The 18,356-nt window shown below is 40.7% G+C and overlaps 1 protein-coding gene across 2 annotated transcripts in view; it reads right to left on the reverse strand.

Annotated features, from left to right (window-relative positions):
* The window catches only part of ADCY1 (adenylate cyclase 1), a 160,601-nt gene extending 142,519 nt beyond the window's left edge, over positions 1 to 18,082 (reverse strand). Inside the window, exon 1 of one of the 2 annotated variants that reach the window (XM_068674818.1) lies at positions 15,402 to 18,082. In XM_068674818.1, the coding sequence (XP_068530919.1) occupies positions 15,402 to 16,070 (669 nt within the window). In that variant the 5' untranslated portion in view covers positions 16,071 to 18,082. The remainder of the gene's footprint in view (positions 1 to 15,401) is intronic. The other variant, XM_068674817.1, reaches the window with a different exon arrangement.
* Positions 18,083 to 18,356: the final 274 nt, after the last annotated feature.

The raw sequence follows: 18,356 nt of genomic DNA on the forward strand, positions 1-18,356 counted from the left end.
TGCTTCACAGTTCCAGTCTGATTGAATATATGGATAATGTAATACTTAATAAATATTATAGTCATCACCATGTCTTATATTATTTCTAAAGGGAAGAGGAAACAGAAGATACATTTACATATCTTTATCTAAATATTGTTATATTTACTGATCAGTTTGCTGATGAGACCTGAGTAGGTCACTGCTTCTCTGTGAAAATAATAAATAAATAAATAAATAAAAACACAAATTCCTGTGGGGGAGGAAAAAAAAAAAGTATTTACTTCAAGTTTCAGAAGTTAAAATACTTTAATCCACAAAACCCTGAAGAAGAGCAAATCTTGAAATCTGTACTTTACTTTTCCTTAAGCATTTCTACTCAAAATCCCCAGTGAAGTCTGACATGGAACACATTCCTACAAAAGGTCACACGTTCCATCCCTGTACAGTTATTTACAGATTTTCCAGTGTGTTAGTCTTGTGTTACTCATCATCTGAAAAGCCCTCATGAACAGAGTGAAGTCAACATTTGTATTTGAGGGAATAAATAAATGAACTAAAAACAAAACAAAACAAAAACAAGCTAACAAACAAAAACACAACATAGTGTTTGTTTTATTTCCCCAACACCATAGAAAGAGGGAGAAAAAGACACAGGAAGGGAGGAGGGTGGCAAGGAAAGAAAGAAAGGAACGGATAAATGGTCAAACATTAAAGATTAAAAAATAGGAAATAACAGAACCTCTAATACTGTGTGAACTAACTTCACTGGATACAGATGTCTAGCAAAAAAAGTACAAGTTGTCATGTTACTTAAAATTAGTGAAAATCTGGAGTAACTCTTCAAAATGGATTAAATTGAGTACACATAATTAAGCTTGTAATCTAGGTCATTGTTTTGTATAGTACTCAAATATGTATGAACACATTTGGTGCATAAATCAGGAAGAATTATGCAAAGCTGAGGAAAAGATCTGGTTCATTTTCCAAGATTACTGTACCTAAAAACACCTCTTCAGCTGCACAAGAAAACCAAATAATACTAACACAGTACATACCCTGTTCTCTAAATCTTACCAAGACTAATTACAGTGCATATACTGAAAATTCATCACCCCAGGCACAGTTATAAAGATATTCAAACCATTTTCTGCATCTTTGATTTGGACTTGGCTTTCAGTCTCCTGACAAGTCATTTATGTCCAGCCAAGTCATTTAATTAACTGTTCAGATACTACATCGATTACATCATATAAGGGTAGGGTATATATGCTCTCTCCTGGTCCTGCCTTAATACTTCAAGAGGCTACAGAAAAAACAAATTTTTAATTCTGTGATCATGTGGAGAAGTATATTATCACAGAGCAGGACAACACAGGATTTTATTTAAAGCCTAAATGTCAAAAATGGCACTGGTCACAGAAAATGAATAAACTATTAAAAAAGGATGCTACTCAAATGTTATATGAGTGCACACAGATTTTCTGAACCAAACTCGTGAACACAATCACTTTTTTTCAAATGGAAGGTACACATTGATATCATATCAAAGTATAAAGTTTTTTGTAGTACAGCTAACACCCAAATATATTGTCAGCCTGAAAAATATACCTTTTTACAAATAAACAGCAATAAAAACATCACTTGGGATTTAACAGTGATCTTCCAACAGAGAGGGAGAACTGAGAAGGGGCTACATGTCATCCCCACAATGGGCGTTAGAGAAGAGATACAGGACCTGAGGAAATCTGACAGCCTTCCTATATCACACTATTTGCAGCCCTCACTTACAAGTGCAGTTGTACAATATGTCTCCTTGCCTTACTTCCAAATAATCCAGACCTGAATTAGTATGCTAGAGGTATTTTTTCATGAGGAGATATGATTCTAAAATGAATGTGCTTAAATGTAAAATAATCTTCCAACAGACAAATATTTCTCCTCGAGAACACAGTGTTTATGAAACTGCAGGCCCTTTAGTTGCCCTGGAAACTATATTGGTAAAGGGCCACATTTTATATTGTCCCAGAGGCTTGTAAAATTTGTATCAAAGCTTCAGAAGATGAGAACTGCCAGTATATGTTCACAAAAACAAAAGGCAAACAAGCAAAAAATTTAAGGAGGTTGAGTGGTGTGGGGGTTTTTTGTTTGTTTGTTTGTTTTTGTTTGTTTGTTTGCTCTTCTTGTGTATCTGTTTCCCTTCGCTACAGGTAAATGATCTTTCAAGAAGAAAAACAAACAAACAAAAAAAAAATGTAAAGTTATATCCATTTGTGATGCGTTTACAAAAAGTCAAGAGCAGCATATTGAAGATGTTACATTTCTTCATCAGGATTGCTCCAAGAACTTCCAACTAAATAGAAAAACATAAAAGGAACACTAGCTGTTTAAGTACTGTCAGCATATCCATTTACTACTGTTCAATAATGAACCTACAGCTGCACCCAGAGAAAAAAAAAAAAGAAAAAAAAAAAAAAAAGAGAGAGAGAGAGAGAGAGAGACCACCTTACAAAAAAACCATAAAATTCATTAAGATAAAATTAATAAGGCAGAAAAGCTTGAATTTAGTTCTAATACTTAACTGACAAAATGCTCACAATGTTAGGACCACAGTTAGTTTTATTTTTAGAAAAATGCTTTCAACTCTGAAAACCAAACCTTTAGCCACTATTTCACAAATCTAAGTTGTACAAAACACTGTGCAGAAACAGTCATTTTACTTCCCACTCTTCTCTGGACTCAGATACTGAAAAATGGTCATAAGAAGAATCTTGAAGTTCATTCACAAGCAAAACTGTACTTGAAGTCACTAGGTGAAGTGCTTATTCCAGGATGAAGCGGAACACTGATTTTTCTCTTTTCTTCATCATTTTCTGCTCTTGAAAAGCATAAGGAATAAAAGCTGCATCAAAATGAATTCCTCTTTTAAGGTTCTTGCACAAGCGGGAGTTGCAGACAAGATGCAGAAATATTTATGCTCCATGTAATAAACTAATCCAGAAAAGATGTAAAAAGGAGACATTCCTCTAGTCAGGGAGACACCTACAGATAAGTGGAGGTGAAATCTGTGAGAAGTCTGTAGAAGAACACTAACGAGGAAAAGAGACAGACAGAATGCAGAAGTTAAGAGGCATCTGACTTATTTCCTTTGGGAGGGAAAAATTGAATGAGGAAAGAGAAAAAATAGAAAATAGGCAGCATACTTCTTTCAATAACTTTCAGAATAAATCTGTTCTATCTTTGTGTAGGCACTTGTATCTTTTACATTAGCATTGGCAATATTCAAATAGCAAAAACAAGCACAGTGGAAGTTTCACAAATGACAGCAGATGAGAAGGGAAATGGTAATTTTGCATGGTATTTTATAAAACAAAATTACTCAAATTCCTCACATATTTTTTTATCTATTATTTCATTATTTTCATTTGTTCTTCAAGCATGTGCTGCCAAACATAAAGCTACAGGTAAAGACTGTAATGTGCAAGAGTCCTCTAACTCTGAATTCTGTGAAGGAGCTCCCCGAAATTACCATCAGTTAACATGGGGTTAAAGGACAGCTTCCCCTTTTCTTTTTGGTTTAAATAATTACTGACTCACTCAAGCTCCCTCTCAACCTGGCCAGGTATAGAAAACTTATATCTCTTCCATGTCATGCAGCAAAAATAAGCAAAAACCCTCTGCAGATAAATCAGTGTATTGCCTCTGAAAAGCCTGTCAATACTTCTTTTAAAATGTCAAACAGAAATTAAGATAACTGTTTTAGAAAACAGCATTTAAGGATCATGCTTTTTTTTTTTGCTTTTTTTTTTTTTTCTTTCCAGATTTCACATTGCTCAGTGTTACATCTACTTGGCAATATCAGAATTAAAATACAATATGCTCTGGCATAAGTCCATTCATACATATCTCAGCTATATATCTGGGATATATAATTATAATAAATAGCTATTAAAATATAATGTATGTATAAACTATAGATGGTTTCTTCTAAAAATTGATGGAAAATTATTCAAAAACATAATTGTAATTTCATTTTGCCTATGAAGAAGTGAAACAATTCCAACTGTTACTGGAAAACGTATAGGTGAACAGCTATTCTTTTTTCTGTCAATTCATGCCATTGCTTTGGGTAAACAAAATTTACCTCTCATCTACATCTTATGCAGCTAATAACAAAGTTACTGAGGCAAATACACTGAAAAAAAAGTGTAAGTGGCTCATAAACATGCTCCATTTAACTGTAACACAGAACACCTCACTCTTTTATGAACATCCTTCTCCAAGTCATGGAGACCAGATGAAAGGCTCATCTCAGAGTAGCTGAAAAGAAGAAAACATGGCAGTACGGCTTAGCCTAGAGCAAATGGAAATATTTTAAACTATTCCCTGGGGATTTGTGATGTTTAGGATGAAGTCTTGTCTTTATGAAATTCTTGCCCCAGACAACTGCAGCTGAAGTCAGGTTTGCAATCTATTCTGACTGACCCCTCCATTTAGAAAAATTATCTTGGTTCTCTTCTCTAGTATTTTTTCCTTTTCTTTTGCATGTCTATCAGATGACAAAGGACTGCCTGTTATTTGTGCACTGGTACAGCAAGCAGTAAGTTGAGAAGCTAATCAAAGTTGACACGTCAGGCATTTCCTTAACATCAGTGGTAAATAAGAATAAGACAAGCTGAATTTCAGTCTATAATTTGATGTGTAAGGTTCTTGAGCAATCCCTTGTTTGCACTGTGTTAATATTTTTTCAGTTGCAATGAGAAAAAAAAAAAAAGTATTAAAGATTTATCTTAAGCAGACAGAGCTTTCCTAAGATACTATAGCAAAAAAGAAACTGATTTCAGCATATACAGGTAATGCATGATAAAGCACTGAATCATTAATTTTAAGAAAGCTGTCTGTTGTCTTCCAGAATGTTCTTCAAGATACATGCAACTTCAGAATTACTCAAGACCTTAAAGATATTGCAAGATGTATTTAAATATATTGTATGTCTGCTTCTGTTCTTGACCATGACTGGATGCATCAGCACTGAGATGCACAGATTATTGCAGGATATCAATTTTGATATCAATATATCAAAATATATTTGAGCATCTGCCTTGTAACTTAGGTATTTAAGACCAAATATAGCCAAAGTAGTAGCACAAGGTAGAAACTGCCTATTCTGTATGAAGAACTAGCTTCTGTCCATTCTGAATGAAATAAGTTATTCACATAACACTTCCACAATAACATGCAAAACCTATTGAATTTCAATCTCAAAAATACAGCCTCTTCTATAACTGGTATTAGTGACAATTGTCTCTAACTACTGCAGAAATAATGGGTTCTAGTGATTCACTCATTTCAGTTCACCATAGCGGATATTAACATAAAATATCTTTATGGAAGATGAAGTAATTTTTTAAAGTTTTGGGCCATTTAAAAGTGCCTCAAATGGTATTCAAAATCTTCACAAATTCAAAATCTTTAAACAAATTGTATTTGCTACTGGCCAGGTTTAAAAGTCAATTCACAGAATCACAGAATCACAGAATCATCTAGGTTGGAAGAGACCTCGAAGATCACCTAGTCCAACCTCTGACCTAAAACTAACAAGTCCTCCACTAAACCATATTACTAAGCTCAACATCTAAACATCTTTTAAAGACCTCCAGGGATGGTGACTCCACCACTTCCCTGGGCACCAGGGAAACTGAAGTTTTTCCTAATATCCAACCTAAACCTCCCCTGGTGCAACTTTAGCCCATCCGTCCTCGTCCTGTCACCAGGCATGTGGGAGAACAGGCCAACCCCCACCTCTCTACAGCCTCCTTTCAGGTATCTGTAGAGAGCGATAAGGTCGCCCCTGAGCCTCCTCTTCTCCAGACTGAACAAGCCCAGCTCCCTCAGCCGCTCCTCGTAGGACTTGTTCTCCAGACCCCTCACCAGCCTCGTCACCCTTCTCTGGACCTGCTCAAGCACCTTGATGTCCTTCTTGTAGCAAGGGGCCCAAAACTGAACACAGTACTCGAGGTGCGGCCTCACCAGAGCCAAGTACAGGGGGACGATCACCTCCCTAGCCCTGCTGGTCACACTGTTTCTTATGCAAGCCAGGATGCTGTTGGCCTTCTTGGCCACCTGAGCACACTGCTGGCTCATATTCAGCTATCAACCAATACTCCCAGGTCCTTCTCTGCCAGGCAGCTCTCCAACCACTCATCTCCCAGCCTGTAGTGCTGCTTGGGGTTGTTGTGCCCCAGGTGCAGGACCAGGCACTTGGCCTTCATACAGCTGGCCTCAGCCCATAGGTCCAGCCTATCCAGATCCTCCTGCAGAGCCTTCCTGCCCTCAAGCAGATTGACACACTTATCTAACTTGGTGTTGTCTGCAAACTTACTGAGGGTGCACACAATCCCCTCATCCAGATAATCAATAAAGATATTATATTAAAGAGAACCGGCCCTAGTAAGGAGCCCTGGGGGACTCCACTAGTGACTTGCCTCCAACTGGATTTAACTCCGTTCACCACAACTCTTTGGGCCCGGCTATCCAGCTAGTTTCTAACCCAGTGAAGTGTACGCCAGTCCAAGCCATGAGCAGCCAGTTTCTTGAGGAGAATGCTGTGGGAAACGGTGTCAAAAGCCTTGCTGAAGTCAAGGTAGACCACATCCACAGCCTTTCCCTCATCCACCAAGCGCATCACTTTGTCACAGGAGATCAGGTTCGTCAAGCAGGACCTGCCTTTCATAAACCCATGCTGACTGTGCCTGATTGCCTGGTTGCCCTGCAAATGCCACGTGATGACACTCAAGATAATCTGCTCCATGAGCTTCCCTGGCACTGAGGTCAAACTTCCTTCTTTTGGTACCATGTGAAGAACTAGATCCTCTATATTAATGGTTAAAGTGGGGATGCTTGGGTTACTTTTAAGGGGTCTTTGAAACATAAGAAAATATAATTGTTGTTCCTTAACAGTAATTTATGTTTGTGAACTTGTTACAGATGTTTGGCACCCATGTTGAAATATTTTCCAGTATCAGTTGATTTAGGAGATTTACCAAACCAAACCAACCTTTAATTATATCATCTGATTTACTTATTTTCCAGACTTCTTTATTTAATTTCTTCTTTAACTTCTTTTATTTAAGTCACAAATGTGACTAACTATAAAGTGTAAAGTTAGGTTGCATTTTACAAAAGATGTTATCAGGGCTAACTCTGTTCCCACTGAAGTTCATATACCAATGAAGTCCATACAGCTGTTATTACAATAGTGAAAAGGACATAAAAAAAAAAAAAAAAAACTGTTCTGTCTTCTCTGTTTCACTGGTTTCTTGTTCCTGATCCCAGCCTATTTGTGCCTGCAAAGAAACCCATACAGGCACAAACAGGATGAGAGCCCACGTTGCTAGGCTCATTCTAATCTGCATTAACTCCCTGATCCGTTCAGTGCAGGGTTTCAGCAGTGTTTGTGTGGTGAAAATGGGTGAACAGGGATGTGTATCCATGTCAACAGACTACTTTTTCAGTGGTAATGCTGACTTAAACTATGACCCGAGAGTAAAACTGGACCATTGATTGCTGCTTTGAAATCTAGAAATAAATAGCTGGACTTATGATTATTTGTTTAACCTTAATCACTCACCTAGGAGCCTGCTTTCCTACTAGACTCTGCATATCTGCCCTTGAACACTAGAGATTTCTGATTCCTGTTCAGAGGGCTTTACTCAAGCACCACATATCATCACACATCATCATGTCTGCTAACGTTTTCTAGGTTTACTATTCTGGACATAGATGGCAGATGTGATGATAACTTACCAGTTATCACCAGGCTTTTCTAATTCTCTCTTATCTGTGCTTAGATAAGATTGCTTTACACAATGACATTGCATTTAAGAAAAACTAAATAAAGAAACCTATCCCACTTTTCATTTGAAAATTACTTTCCAGAAAACAGATAAGCCCTGTGCAGTCTTTCCTGCTGTTTTCCTGGATTCCTGATACAGTCTTTCCACAAAGGAAAGAACTGAAAATGGTTATGAGGCTTAATTTCTGGTTTTGGCTTTTGAAGTTGCCAGTGAGATGGTCTCCTAAATCAGGTTCCACCAGACCTCTGCCTGGTGTTTTGATTGCCAAACATCTCCCAGTCTTTCTCAGCTGCAGTGCAGCTCTATGTCTCTTGTTGCTGTATGACCCACCCAAATATAAGATTACAACAGAGAAGGAAAAAGGCTGTATTGCTGAAATGATCCTGGCTACTTGATAGGGTTTGCACACTTATGCAACTAAAGTTGAACAACAGATTCCCAAAAGCATGCCTCAGACAGGACAGTACAGACAGTACACCTTTACTAATGGCACAGGCACAACTAATCTAAAATGGAGGGAGTGACTCCATAGTACAGAAAGCAAATGTAGCAGAACATGGTACACCAAAGCTTGTCACCATCGAGGATCTCTCTCTGCAAAGCTTTGTGTTAGTTTCCCTGAGTCAGAGGAGAAAATGTGCTAGCTGGATTTCCTGCTATGTTAGCACATGTTATACTGCTGGCAGAAACATGATGTAGCACTTGTACATGAAGCACCCCATGTGAAGCACCTACAATGTGCTTCAGACCCCAAGGATATCAACAGGTTGGTGCAAAGAGTATACTCTTTCTTCCTGTGTTTAGAATTATGTTTGACTGACACTGACAGTCTTATGTTTCTGACAGTATGAACTAAATTAATCCATAAAGTAGAAGGTGGAACCAATCCTTTGATTCTTTCCTTGTTAAAAAGAAGTCTAGAATTTGATTATTTAGCATCTCAGTAATTTAGCCTTTAAAAAACATTCCTACATTCTTCACCGTGCTCAGGGAATCATGTGCCAGTCTAGAAATTCACCATTGAAGAGATGATGCATTGACATGAAGCACTGTATCTTCTGAATGAAGATGAAGAATAGATTAATGATTTAGATTAAATTAATGAATTAGATGAAGTTAACTAGAGATTATTTTTCATATGGTATTCCTTTGCCACATGAAAGTCTTCAAAAGAAGTAGACTCAAAAACTGCTCAGTCTAAACTCCGATAATACCAAACAACACCTACAGCAATATGCCAAAGCCACAGATTGACCTTGACATCTACACTGATCCCAAGAAACTTTCCATAACAAGACAGTTTAACCAATTCTGAAAACAGCTGTGAGATCTCCAGATATTAAAGGGAGGAATAAGCTGACCACTAGGGCTTTCTCTTCTTAAGTTACTCCAAGATAGGTTGCTCTATGTCAGCTTTTAAACCACCAAACACAGCAGTTTCCAGAAGACTTACCCCCTTTTACTAAAGAAAGAAAGACTCTCAAAATACTTTGCATTCATTGCAATACACCACAGAATGAAATTATACTATAGCCATTGTCTACTTATATGTAGCACTGCTGTCTTTTGCCAACAAGTCAAAGTCCTTTTTTCTCCCTTGGGACTGATTTAGCTCAGTGTGATTTTTGCCACAGTAAGAATCACAGTACTTACCCATCATGTTAAAATTCAAATATGGCAGCAAACTCTGTCATACTGTGGATGCAGGTTTTCCTCCCATTCTATTGTTATACATCTTAATACCATTGATGTATAGGCCCTACAAACTTTCATTATAATTCCACAGAAGTCATACACATTACCTTATAAGCAATCTTAATCAATACAGCACTTGTATTTGCCTTCCAACTACAAGAAAAACTTTTAATTTTGCTACTGAGTTACATGTTACCAACAGTGATGCTATATAAAAAAAACTTTGTGGTTACACCTCAGAAACCTGGCTATTGTAAACAATCGCTTTGTTAAGCCATCAAAATGCTTTCAAATGGTAAAGAAACTTGAACCTTTACTACCTACATTTGAACTATGACTCTAAAGAAGAAAAGGCCTTTCCCTCATACAGCTTCAGCTTTGCTCTTGAACCCCTTAGCTGCAATAACAAAACAACAACAACAAAATCCATGTATGTTTCTAGGTTTGTAATCATTCAATAAAGTAATTTCATTTAGGAACAGTCCTACAGTAAGTTTACTGTAACACAGTAGTGCATTATATATCAGGTTCAGATGGTGTTTTGTTTTTGTTGTTGTTTGTTTGTTTTTTAATTCAAAACCCTATAAAAAAAGGGTTTACAATTGTCTTGTACAAAGTAGTTGTAACTCTAATTTTTTTTTGTAACTCTAATTTTTTTACAAGTGGAATGGCAGCAACTATCATACACAAGGGAAAAAAACAAACAAACAAAAAAGCAGGACAGCACATGAGATTTTCCTATGATACGAATTTCTTTGAGAACTTTAGGTAATATTACATTTACAGAGGATCAATGACACTAAGTCAACTTCAAAAGACAACTTCAGGGGCATGTAAAAAACTTTGTGAGAACGAAAATTTCTCCCTAGCTTAGGTATGATACCTTTTTCCCAAGAGAAGGAAAAATCATTATTAACAGTAACCAAGCTCAATTCTTCAGTATATGATTGTGCTGGAGAATACAGCTTTTGCAAATGGAGACTTAGAGCTAAGCTTCATGAGTGTAGACTCACAAACTGACAAAACAGATTAAGTCCTTTTAACAGTTTCTAAGAACAGTGGTCCCAATCTTTGGAGAGACAGGAAAACAGTGCATTTAAACAGATTACCAGTGCATAGATATATTTGCAAAATTAGAGATAGTCTTGATACTAATATTTGGAAAGCACCGTAAAATGAACTCATACAGTGCCTCAGTAATACTTTTTATGCATGCAGCAGAAAACCTGTGCTTAGCACAGAATAACAAAGACAATGAAATAGTGCTGAGCTGTCTTAGATTTGCAGCCCTTTTTATTAGGCTGCGAGTCTCAGCCTTCTGTGTGAGAAACAGAGGTGTGGAGATTAACAGTTCTGTCAAGTTATGTGTTCCTTAATTACATTTTAGATACTATCAAAAATGATTAACTATACAGTAATATGATAATTCCTCATGATATTCCACATTACTATCACACCAACCTGCAAAGAGTTAAGATACCAAATGAAATTTTCAGTATTTTAATTATTTTAAATAACCACTACCAGTTTCCTTCATGTCACACTTTTCATAGTTTGCCCATTCCCCATTATTAATTTGTTGCTGAATTTGTTACTTGCTGAAATCAGTAAAAGCTCTAATCATAAAAGTAGATAAATGAAAGCATGAAACCGGTTTTAAATACAGACAAAAATACTATAACTTTGATTTCTCCACACTGCTGGAAACAATATAATTTCACTAATTTATGATAGCACTTTTCTTTCTTCTGCTCTTTATTACTCAAGTTGCAACTTTGGTTTTCTCAAAAGATTTGCTTTTTTATGAATATGGTGACGTGTGAGGGCACTGTTGGTAAAATTTGCTTCTGAATTTTCTGGAAACAACCATATGTTTTATTTTTAAAGAAGAAGGAACAAAATATTTAGAGTGATGAAAAGCAGTTATTTAACAGTAAGTCATGAAACTGTGCACATGCCACAGCTGAGTAATTTCTGTGAGCAGCCTCTGCCTTCCTCACCCTATCTGCCCTTAATCTCTCTAACACCCACTCTCTGTATCACAACAAAAAAATGGACTAAGCGTCTTGGTGCAGGGTTTTTTATTTCTGTAACAGCTCTGAGGCACCTAATGTACATCTGCCAGCTGCAGGGGGAAAAAAATCAACCAAAAAAAAAATGAGATGAGAAGTCATTAAACCTTCATCTCTAGGTTCAGCCTGCTGTGGATGCTTCCTCACATTCTTCCTCAAGAAAGGATATGGCATGAACATCTTGTTCCATGACTCCAAAGCAAGTGAAAGAGTCCAACTAACATAATCAAAATGCTATCATTCATATACACTATTTAAATCCTTATCACAATGTCAAACCAGATATACAAAAACAGCTGTGAAGTCAGCATGCCTTTTGCCATGAATGTGGTCAAGGTTGCCTGTAATACTTCATATGTGATTAATATTCTACTTTTATATATATATATATATGTATGTATATATATGTTATCCATTATTACATTTCCCTTAGGAAATCAGAAGTACAGATTGGCAGACTGGAATCTTCAATTTGGGTAAAATCCAGCCACTGACTGGAAAGATGAAGTTCGGGTTCTGCCATGTTGCCCCCTCCCCCCCCAACTTCCTTTGCCTTCCTACACTGGTGTTCCTCCTCTCCTCTCACTTTTTCATATTCCTGTGTCTTAGCTCTGATGTGACATGATATCTAATGGTGGCAAGAGCTAGAAGAATTGAGCCTGTGATCTGCACAGACCATCAGGAGACAACACTATGCTGTCAGAAAACTATCACACTTGAAGTAAATGTGCTTTATGGTGTAGACCTCATAACAAACTACTCCCGCAATGAGCTGAGCTATTGATTTTAATGTGCTGAAGTGTTTGTACATTTATATGAATGCAAATTTTACACATGCCATGGGACCCACTCAGGGTCTGATTCAGCACTACTGAAGTCAGTGAGGATTTTGGCATTCGAAGATTTGCGTGTAGAGTTTCCTCATAGAGCATGGAAGAAAAGATGTTCACCCCAAAACCCGCTTCAGAACATAATGTATGTCCATTTTTTAATAGGTTGAACTTGAAACACCATGAAGCACCTGGTCTTGCTAACAATTTGCCAGTTAAACTTCAGTGGATATTACTAGATCTGCATTTTTCAAACCTCAGGTTAAATGACATTTAAATTCATTTCCTGCCTGAACTATCCAAAAATCAAAAGCTTCTAAGTCACGGCACCAAGCCTGTCAGAGTTTATGAAGGGTTTGGACTATGTTCTTAGTCATATGGTCTGAATTTTGGGTAGACCTGTGTGGTGCCAGGAGTTGAACTCGATGAACCTCGTGGGTCCCTTCCAACTCAGGATGTTCTATTATTCTCTGACTCCTTTAAGAGAAAACTGGTCTCAGTGGCTGGTGCTGGTGCTTCTGCTTTTTGGATACAGTGCATTCCAATTTAACAATTGAAATTCACCCTTTTGTTTAAGTTTTGGGGCTGGGAGATAAAGCACAGAGATCCACACTGATGCAGCTCTGCGTAGAGCAATCCTGTCTCCTTGACAGGCTGACTGCATGCAGTGTTTTTGTGCACCAGGATGTTCATGATAAAAAACAATGATGGTAAGAAGATTCAGACTGAGAGACAGCATCCATTCCACCCTTAACAAAATAGACTGGGCTACTGTCAGACTGGGCAAATAAAATTCAGATGATCTGGCTTTTACAACACTTTATTTTTCTCAATTTTAAAATTGTGCTTTGGAAAAGAAGGAACAACTTTTATATAAGAGAAGGGTCCCTTCTACACACAGGGTTAGTCTTCAAATCAGAAGACATTTTGCTTGCAAATATGCAACATATCAACATACATTTCTGTGCAATGGAAGTTCACAGACCAGTTATTTCCCTTGACTCTGAGCAGGTTTCTGCCTCCTGTTATCAGCAAAGCATAGTTGTTCAGGGAACTGCACACAAATTACTGAAATTACTTTGGCTGAAGGGAGAGGGTGCTGAAGAAGAAATGTACATGTGTTACATCAGCTGCTAGTCAAATGATTCTATGTATTTCTAAGCCAGCTACTTGCCTGTTGAAAAGCTGAATTAAACTAGTGTGAAGAAAGACACTTAGCAGATTTCCTCTCCTTAAAATTGTTCATCTTCAAGCCCTTGGTCAGGTATCTTAGTGACATTATTGTCAGCTTCTTTACATTGTTCCTCTAGGAACAGCCACACTGAGCTTTACTTGGCATCAAGTAAAATATGTCTCTGTGTCAGGGCAGACAGGATAGCCTGGAATCCCACAAGATCTAATTGGTACTCTAGCAAAAAGAGCTATCTCCAGCCCTACCTGGAGAGATATATTCTAGCATTTTTGGTATCCTTCTGGATGCTTTTAGAGAAGGCTCCTTTTTGTGTTCGGCATTTCATCAGCTCTCCCTTTCGTGGAAACTCTAAATCACGCATTTAAAAATAGACCATCAGATTATCTGGGTAAATCATAAAGCTCAGCTTATCTCTCTCTTCCCTTTCAAAATATACAATTTATTTTGTCCACCAGCTCAGCAGCATGAAGCCATGAATAATACTGTATGTCTCAGTATCCCAGTCTTTTAATTGTCCTTATGTATGTCCAGTATGCGTATGTATGTCACTATGGGGCATGTGTGCATGTAAGAAGGGAGAAGAAATTTACACTTCTGGGCACAAAGGTGTACAAGTCTGCTTATGTTTATGCCTGCACCAACTGTGTGTGTCTTAGCATTGCAGCACAGTTTTTACAAGGCCATGGAGAATAATGCCAGAATTCATCAGAAGCAACGTACTAAGTACTTAAATTATTCATTAAATTGTTAGTTAACACCAGTTTAGACCCCAGAACCTATGTGCTTCTCCTGAGGGCAAACATGATCAATGCGATACCAGGGAGGACACAAAAATTCTGTATTTCTCTTTCCCAGTGGTTCACAGGCACCAAATAATGGAGCCTGAAGCAGCAAATCCTGACTCCCAGCCCTAGTGTTCCCCTTACACTCATCCCCTCATCCTCCTCCTTCTGCCAGTGTGGTCCATCAGGCCATGAGAGCCGGAGAAAGCCCTGCAGGGCTATAAATAGCTATTTGGGGGAGGGGGAGGAGTGCAGCAGCACGTTTCCAACGATGCTTGCTGCAGAGGGAGGTTTTTCTGGATTAATGCAGAGAGGAAAAGGAACTGCTAGGAAGTTCACTGGCATACCAGGTAATGCCTGTGGAGAGGGGGCAGCAAATGCCATAGGAAAACTGAAGTGGGAATGCCGTGCTCCCTGGGAGAGCAACGAGGTGGGCTTCCCCTTTGAGTTTTTCTGCAGAACCCTCCTGAGATGGGCTACGGGCACGAAGGGTCAAAGGCTGAGACGGATAGCAAGAATACGAATCAACACAAAGCGTTGTTAGTACACGCAGCTTATTGTCTATGCCAAATCCGTTGTGAATGAAGCGGTCTTATACGTGCTGGATTTGCACTGACTGTGCAAGCGGTGCCCCTGGACCTGCCCCAGCGTGTAATCGCTTGGATGGCTCCCCTTCCTTAGCGCTCCCGTTTTCCTTCGACCGACAAAGCCGAGAGTCCTGTTCCCCCGGGAGTCACCCTAAGCCCCCGGTCTCCCGGAAACTTTTGGGAACTACAAGCACCGCCGAAGCCGGGCTGCGTACGCCCCCCTTCCCGGCCAGGGACACACCGGGCGCTCCCCGGTGACCGCCGGGCGCTGCCGCCGCCCCGGCTGGCCGTGCCGGGAGGGCACCGCGGCGGGCACCGCGCTGCTCCGCGCCTCCCCTCCCGCCCGCCGGGCACGCACCGCGCGGCTGGGCTGTGCTGCAGTGCCCGGCCCGGCCCGGCCTCTCTCACCGTCCTCCAGAGCCGCTGCCTCTTGGTGCTGACGGAGGTGGCGGTGACGATGAGGTGGGAGACGGACACCACCAGCCCGAAGACGATAGCTAGCAGGGTCCGGACGGGTAGCAGGGAGTAGGAGACGAAGGTGACCAGCATGAGCTGCCACATGCCCTGCTCGGGGGCGCTGGGGGGCTCCATGCCATAGGCGCCGAGTGAGAAGGGGCAGCAGAGGAAGGAGAAGGTGAAGCTGAAGAGCAAGGTGAGCTTGACGATCTGCTGCAGCTGGGTGACCTGCAGGTACTTGACATTGGTGACGATGAAGAGGGAGAGGAAGATGATGCAGTGCACCGGGTGCGAGCCTTTGGAGATGGTCAGGCTGGGTCCGGAGAGCAGCTCCACAAGGGCCAGGCTGGCGGTGAGCACGATGAGGACGGCCAGCGCCTTGAGGGTAGACGTCTGCTCCAGCTTCAGGTTATAGCTCTGGAAGAGAGCCTCCAGCTCCTTGCAGTCGAACTCGTCCTCGCAGGCGATGGCATCCAGCAGCAGCAAGGGAGGGGGGTCCCCCAGCCCGGCTCCCGCTCCCGCCGCCGCGGCAGCAGGCGGGGAGCAGCAGCAGTGGCAGCACTTCTTCCTCTTGGTCTTGACTTTCTGAAACGGTATTTCCTCCATATCAGTGCCATTCATAAACACCCGTGAAAAATGCTCCTCCTGGCGTCCCCGGCTGCCGCTCCTCCGCCTCGCTGCTCATAAAAGAGAGGGGGGCCGCGAGCAGGAGCCGCGGCCGCACGCCCGCAGGCGGCCCCTGCCGCCGCAGCTCCGCGGACGCGGGCACCGGGCACCGGGCACAGCCCGCCTGCCTGCCGCCGTCCGCAACCAGCGGCGCCTGCAAACGCCCCCCTCCGCTGCCACCGAGAAGCCGAGGGTGGCTGGGACGGCGGGAGGAGAGCCTCACTCGTGTCAATATGACAACCTTCCTGCCTGCTGTCTCTCTCTCTCTCCCCCTCCACCCTCCTCCTCCTCCACCTCCTCCTTCCTCCCCTGGTGTTCCAGGGATGTTAATCTCCTAATGACACAAAAATACCATCCAAAGGTTTGAAATCAAGCGGGGGGAGGGGTGGCAGAGGGGGGGAAGGGCAGAGGGTGCGTGGAATAATCAACAGGCGGGTCTCCCTTTAGATACAGCTACGTGGAGGAGCGAGAGCTGCGGAGAGTGGGTGCTAAACGGGCTCCCGGGGGTGGGCAACACTGAAGAAAAATAATAATAAAATTAAAAAAAAAAAGGCGGATTAAAAATGAAACCCAGGCAGGAGACCAGGCTAAACGCAGGAAAAGTGGGGCAGCGGTGCCGGAGAGAAAGCAGAAGGCAGGAGGGAAAGGCAGGGCGATCCTCTTCGCACGTCCGAGAGCATCTCACCGGAGCTGGGGAGCGAGAGGCGCCTGCGCGCCGCTCGCCCGGGGAGCCGGGCACGGCCCCCGCCGGGCACCCGCGGCAGGGGAGCTGCGGGGGGGACCGCCCGCGCCCTGCGCAGCGCCGAGCACCCGCACCCGCGGGGCGCCGAGGCTAAGCCTTGGAGCTGCGGCTTGCTGTCTGCCGGCCTCGTGTTTCCCGCCCACCGTCACATCTACTGAAATACGTGCAAATGTAGAAAATCGATCGACAAAAAAAAAATAGAACTATGCACAAATAAATATATTAGATATAAATATATAAATATATTGGGTATAAATATATAAATATATTAGATACAGAGAGGGGTGAGTCCTTCTTCCTGTGAGAAATGAATACTTATCTGCCTGAATAAACATGCTGATTTTATGATTTTTGCCTTCTAGTCTCTGAAATACTTGGAGAAGTGCAGTGCATAAGAAAATTTTCAGGAAAGCACATTTCTGTGAGCACTTCTGCGTGTCTGGAAATACAAATCAGTCAGTGGTTGTGGAGGGCTACTCTTGTGACAGGAGTTAATTAACATCCTGCACAGAACTGCACTCTGTGCTTCATCAAGAACTTGAGTAGGGAATCTGTACGTTGTTTTGAAAAAACATTCAGCACTGCCTATAACACCACTACTATATATCACTATTAGCAAATAGCCAGCAAAGAATACCATTGCATCTAATTTGGAGATCAAGAGGCTGACTCCATGGTCATCAAAGACTGGAGAAAGGATTACAATGTTTGTGTTGGTTTTGGTCTAAGCATTTCTAAGAAACAGGGTAAGGAAAACATCAAAACTGGAAATTTTCATAGATGATTAACATATGGCTTTTCAAAGGTACTGTAGGAATACTTTCTAGAACCAAAGCCTACCATCACAGATATGTTGAAGTTCTAATTGCTGGGTTTGTGTCAGTAGTGTCAAATTCTGGTTCCTGATTTAAGCCAAAGAGCCTTAAGATCAACAGCAGACAGATTTCTTCAAAATTTGTTACAGCTATGAAGGTTAATGATATTTTATTTCAGGAAAGTAAAGTAACATTAAATAATATCTCCAATACATGAGATAAATTAATATAGTTTTTACACTATTATTTTAGTATTTTGTTGTAGTCTGAGCCTTCCAGACTCAGTATGGCATTGTTCTTTTGAAACTATATAGACCTTACCAGGAAAAGGGAACGAATCATCATTGCTGGAGTTCATGTGTTACAGATTTAAAATAAATATTTCACGTTTGAGGCAGTGATTGTCATTTTGTGCTCATGAAACACTGTAGTTTCACACTGTGAATTATTCCCTTAAATTCTGCAGAATGGGAAAAAAAAAAAAAAAAAAAAAAAAAAGCAAGCTAGTATTTATATTCCTGTAACTCACTTCAAGAAGAAAGTAAAGGGACTGGGTTTGCTGGCCTAGATCCTGGAGACAGGAAGAGATGTTTAACTGAAATGAAATGTAGAAACTAAAGCTTCCTTTGTTTTGCAGTGTCTCCAGTGTGTTTGGAAAGTTACCAAAATATATTTCTTTGTTCA

Source organism: Anas acuta, chromosome 2 (genome assembly GCF_963932015.1).
Source record: "Anas acuta chromosome 2, bAnaAcu1.1, whole genome shotgun sequence".
Lineage (NCBI taxonomy): Eukaryota > Metazoa > Chordata > Aves > Anseriformes > Anatidae > Anas > Anas acuta.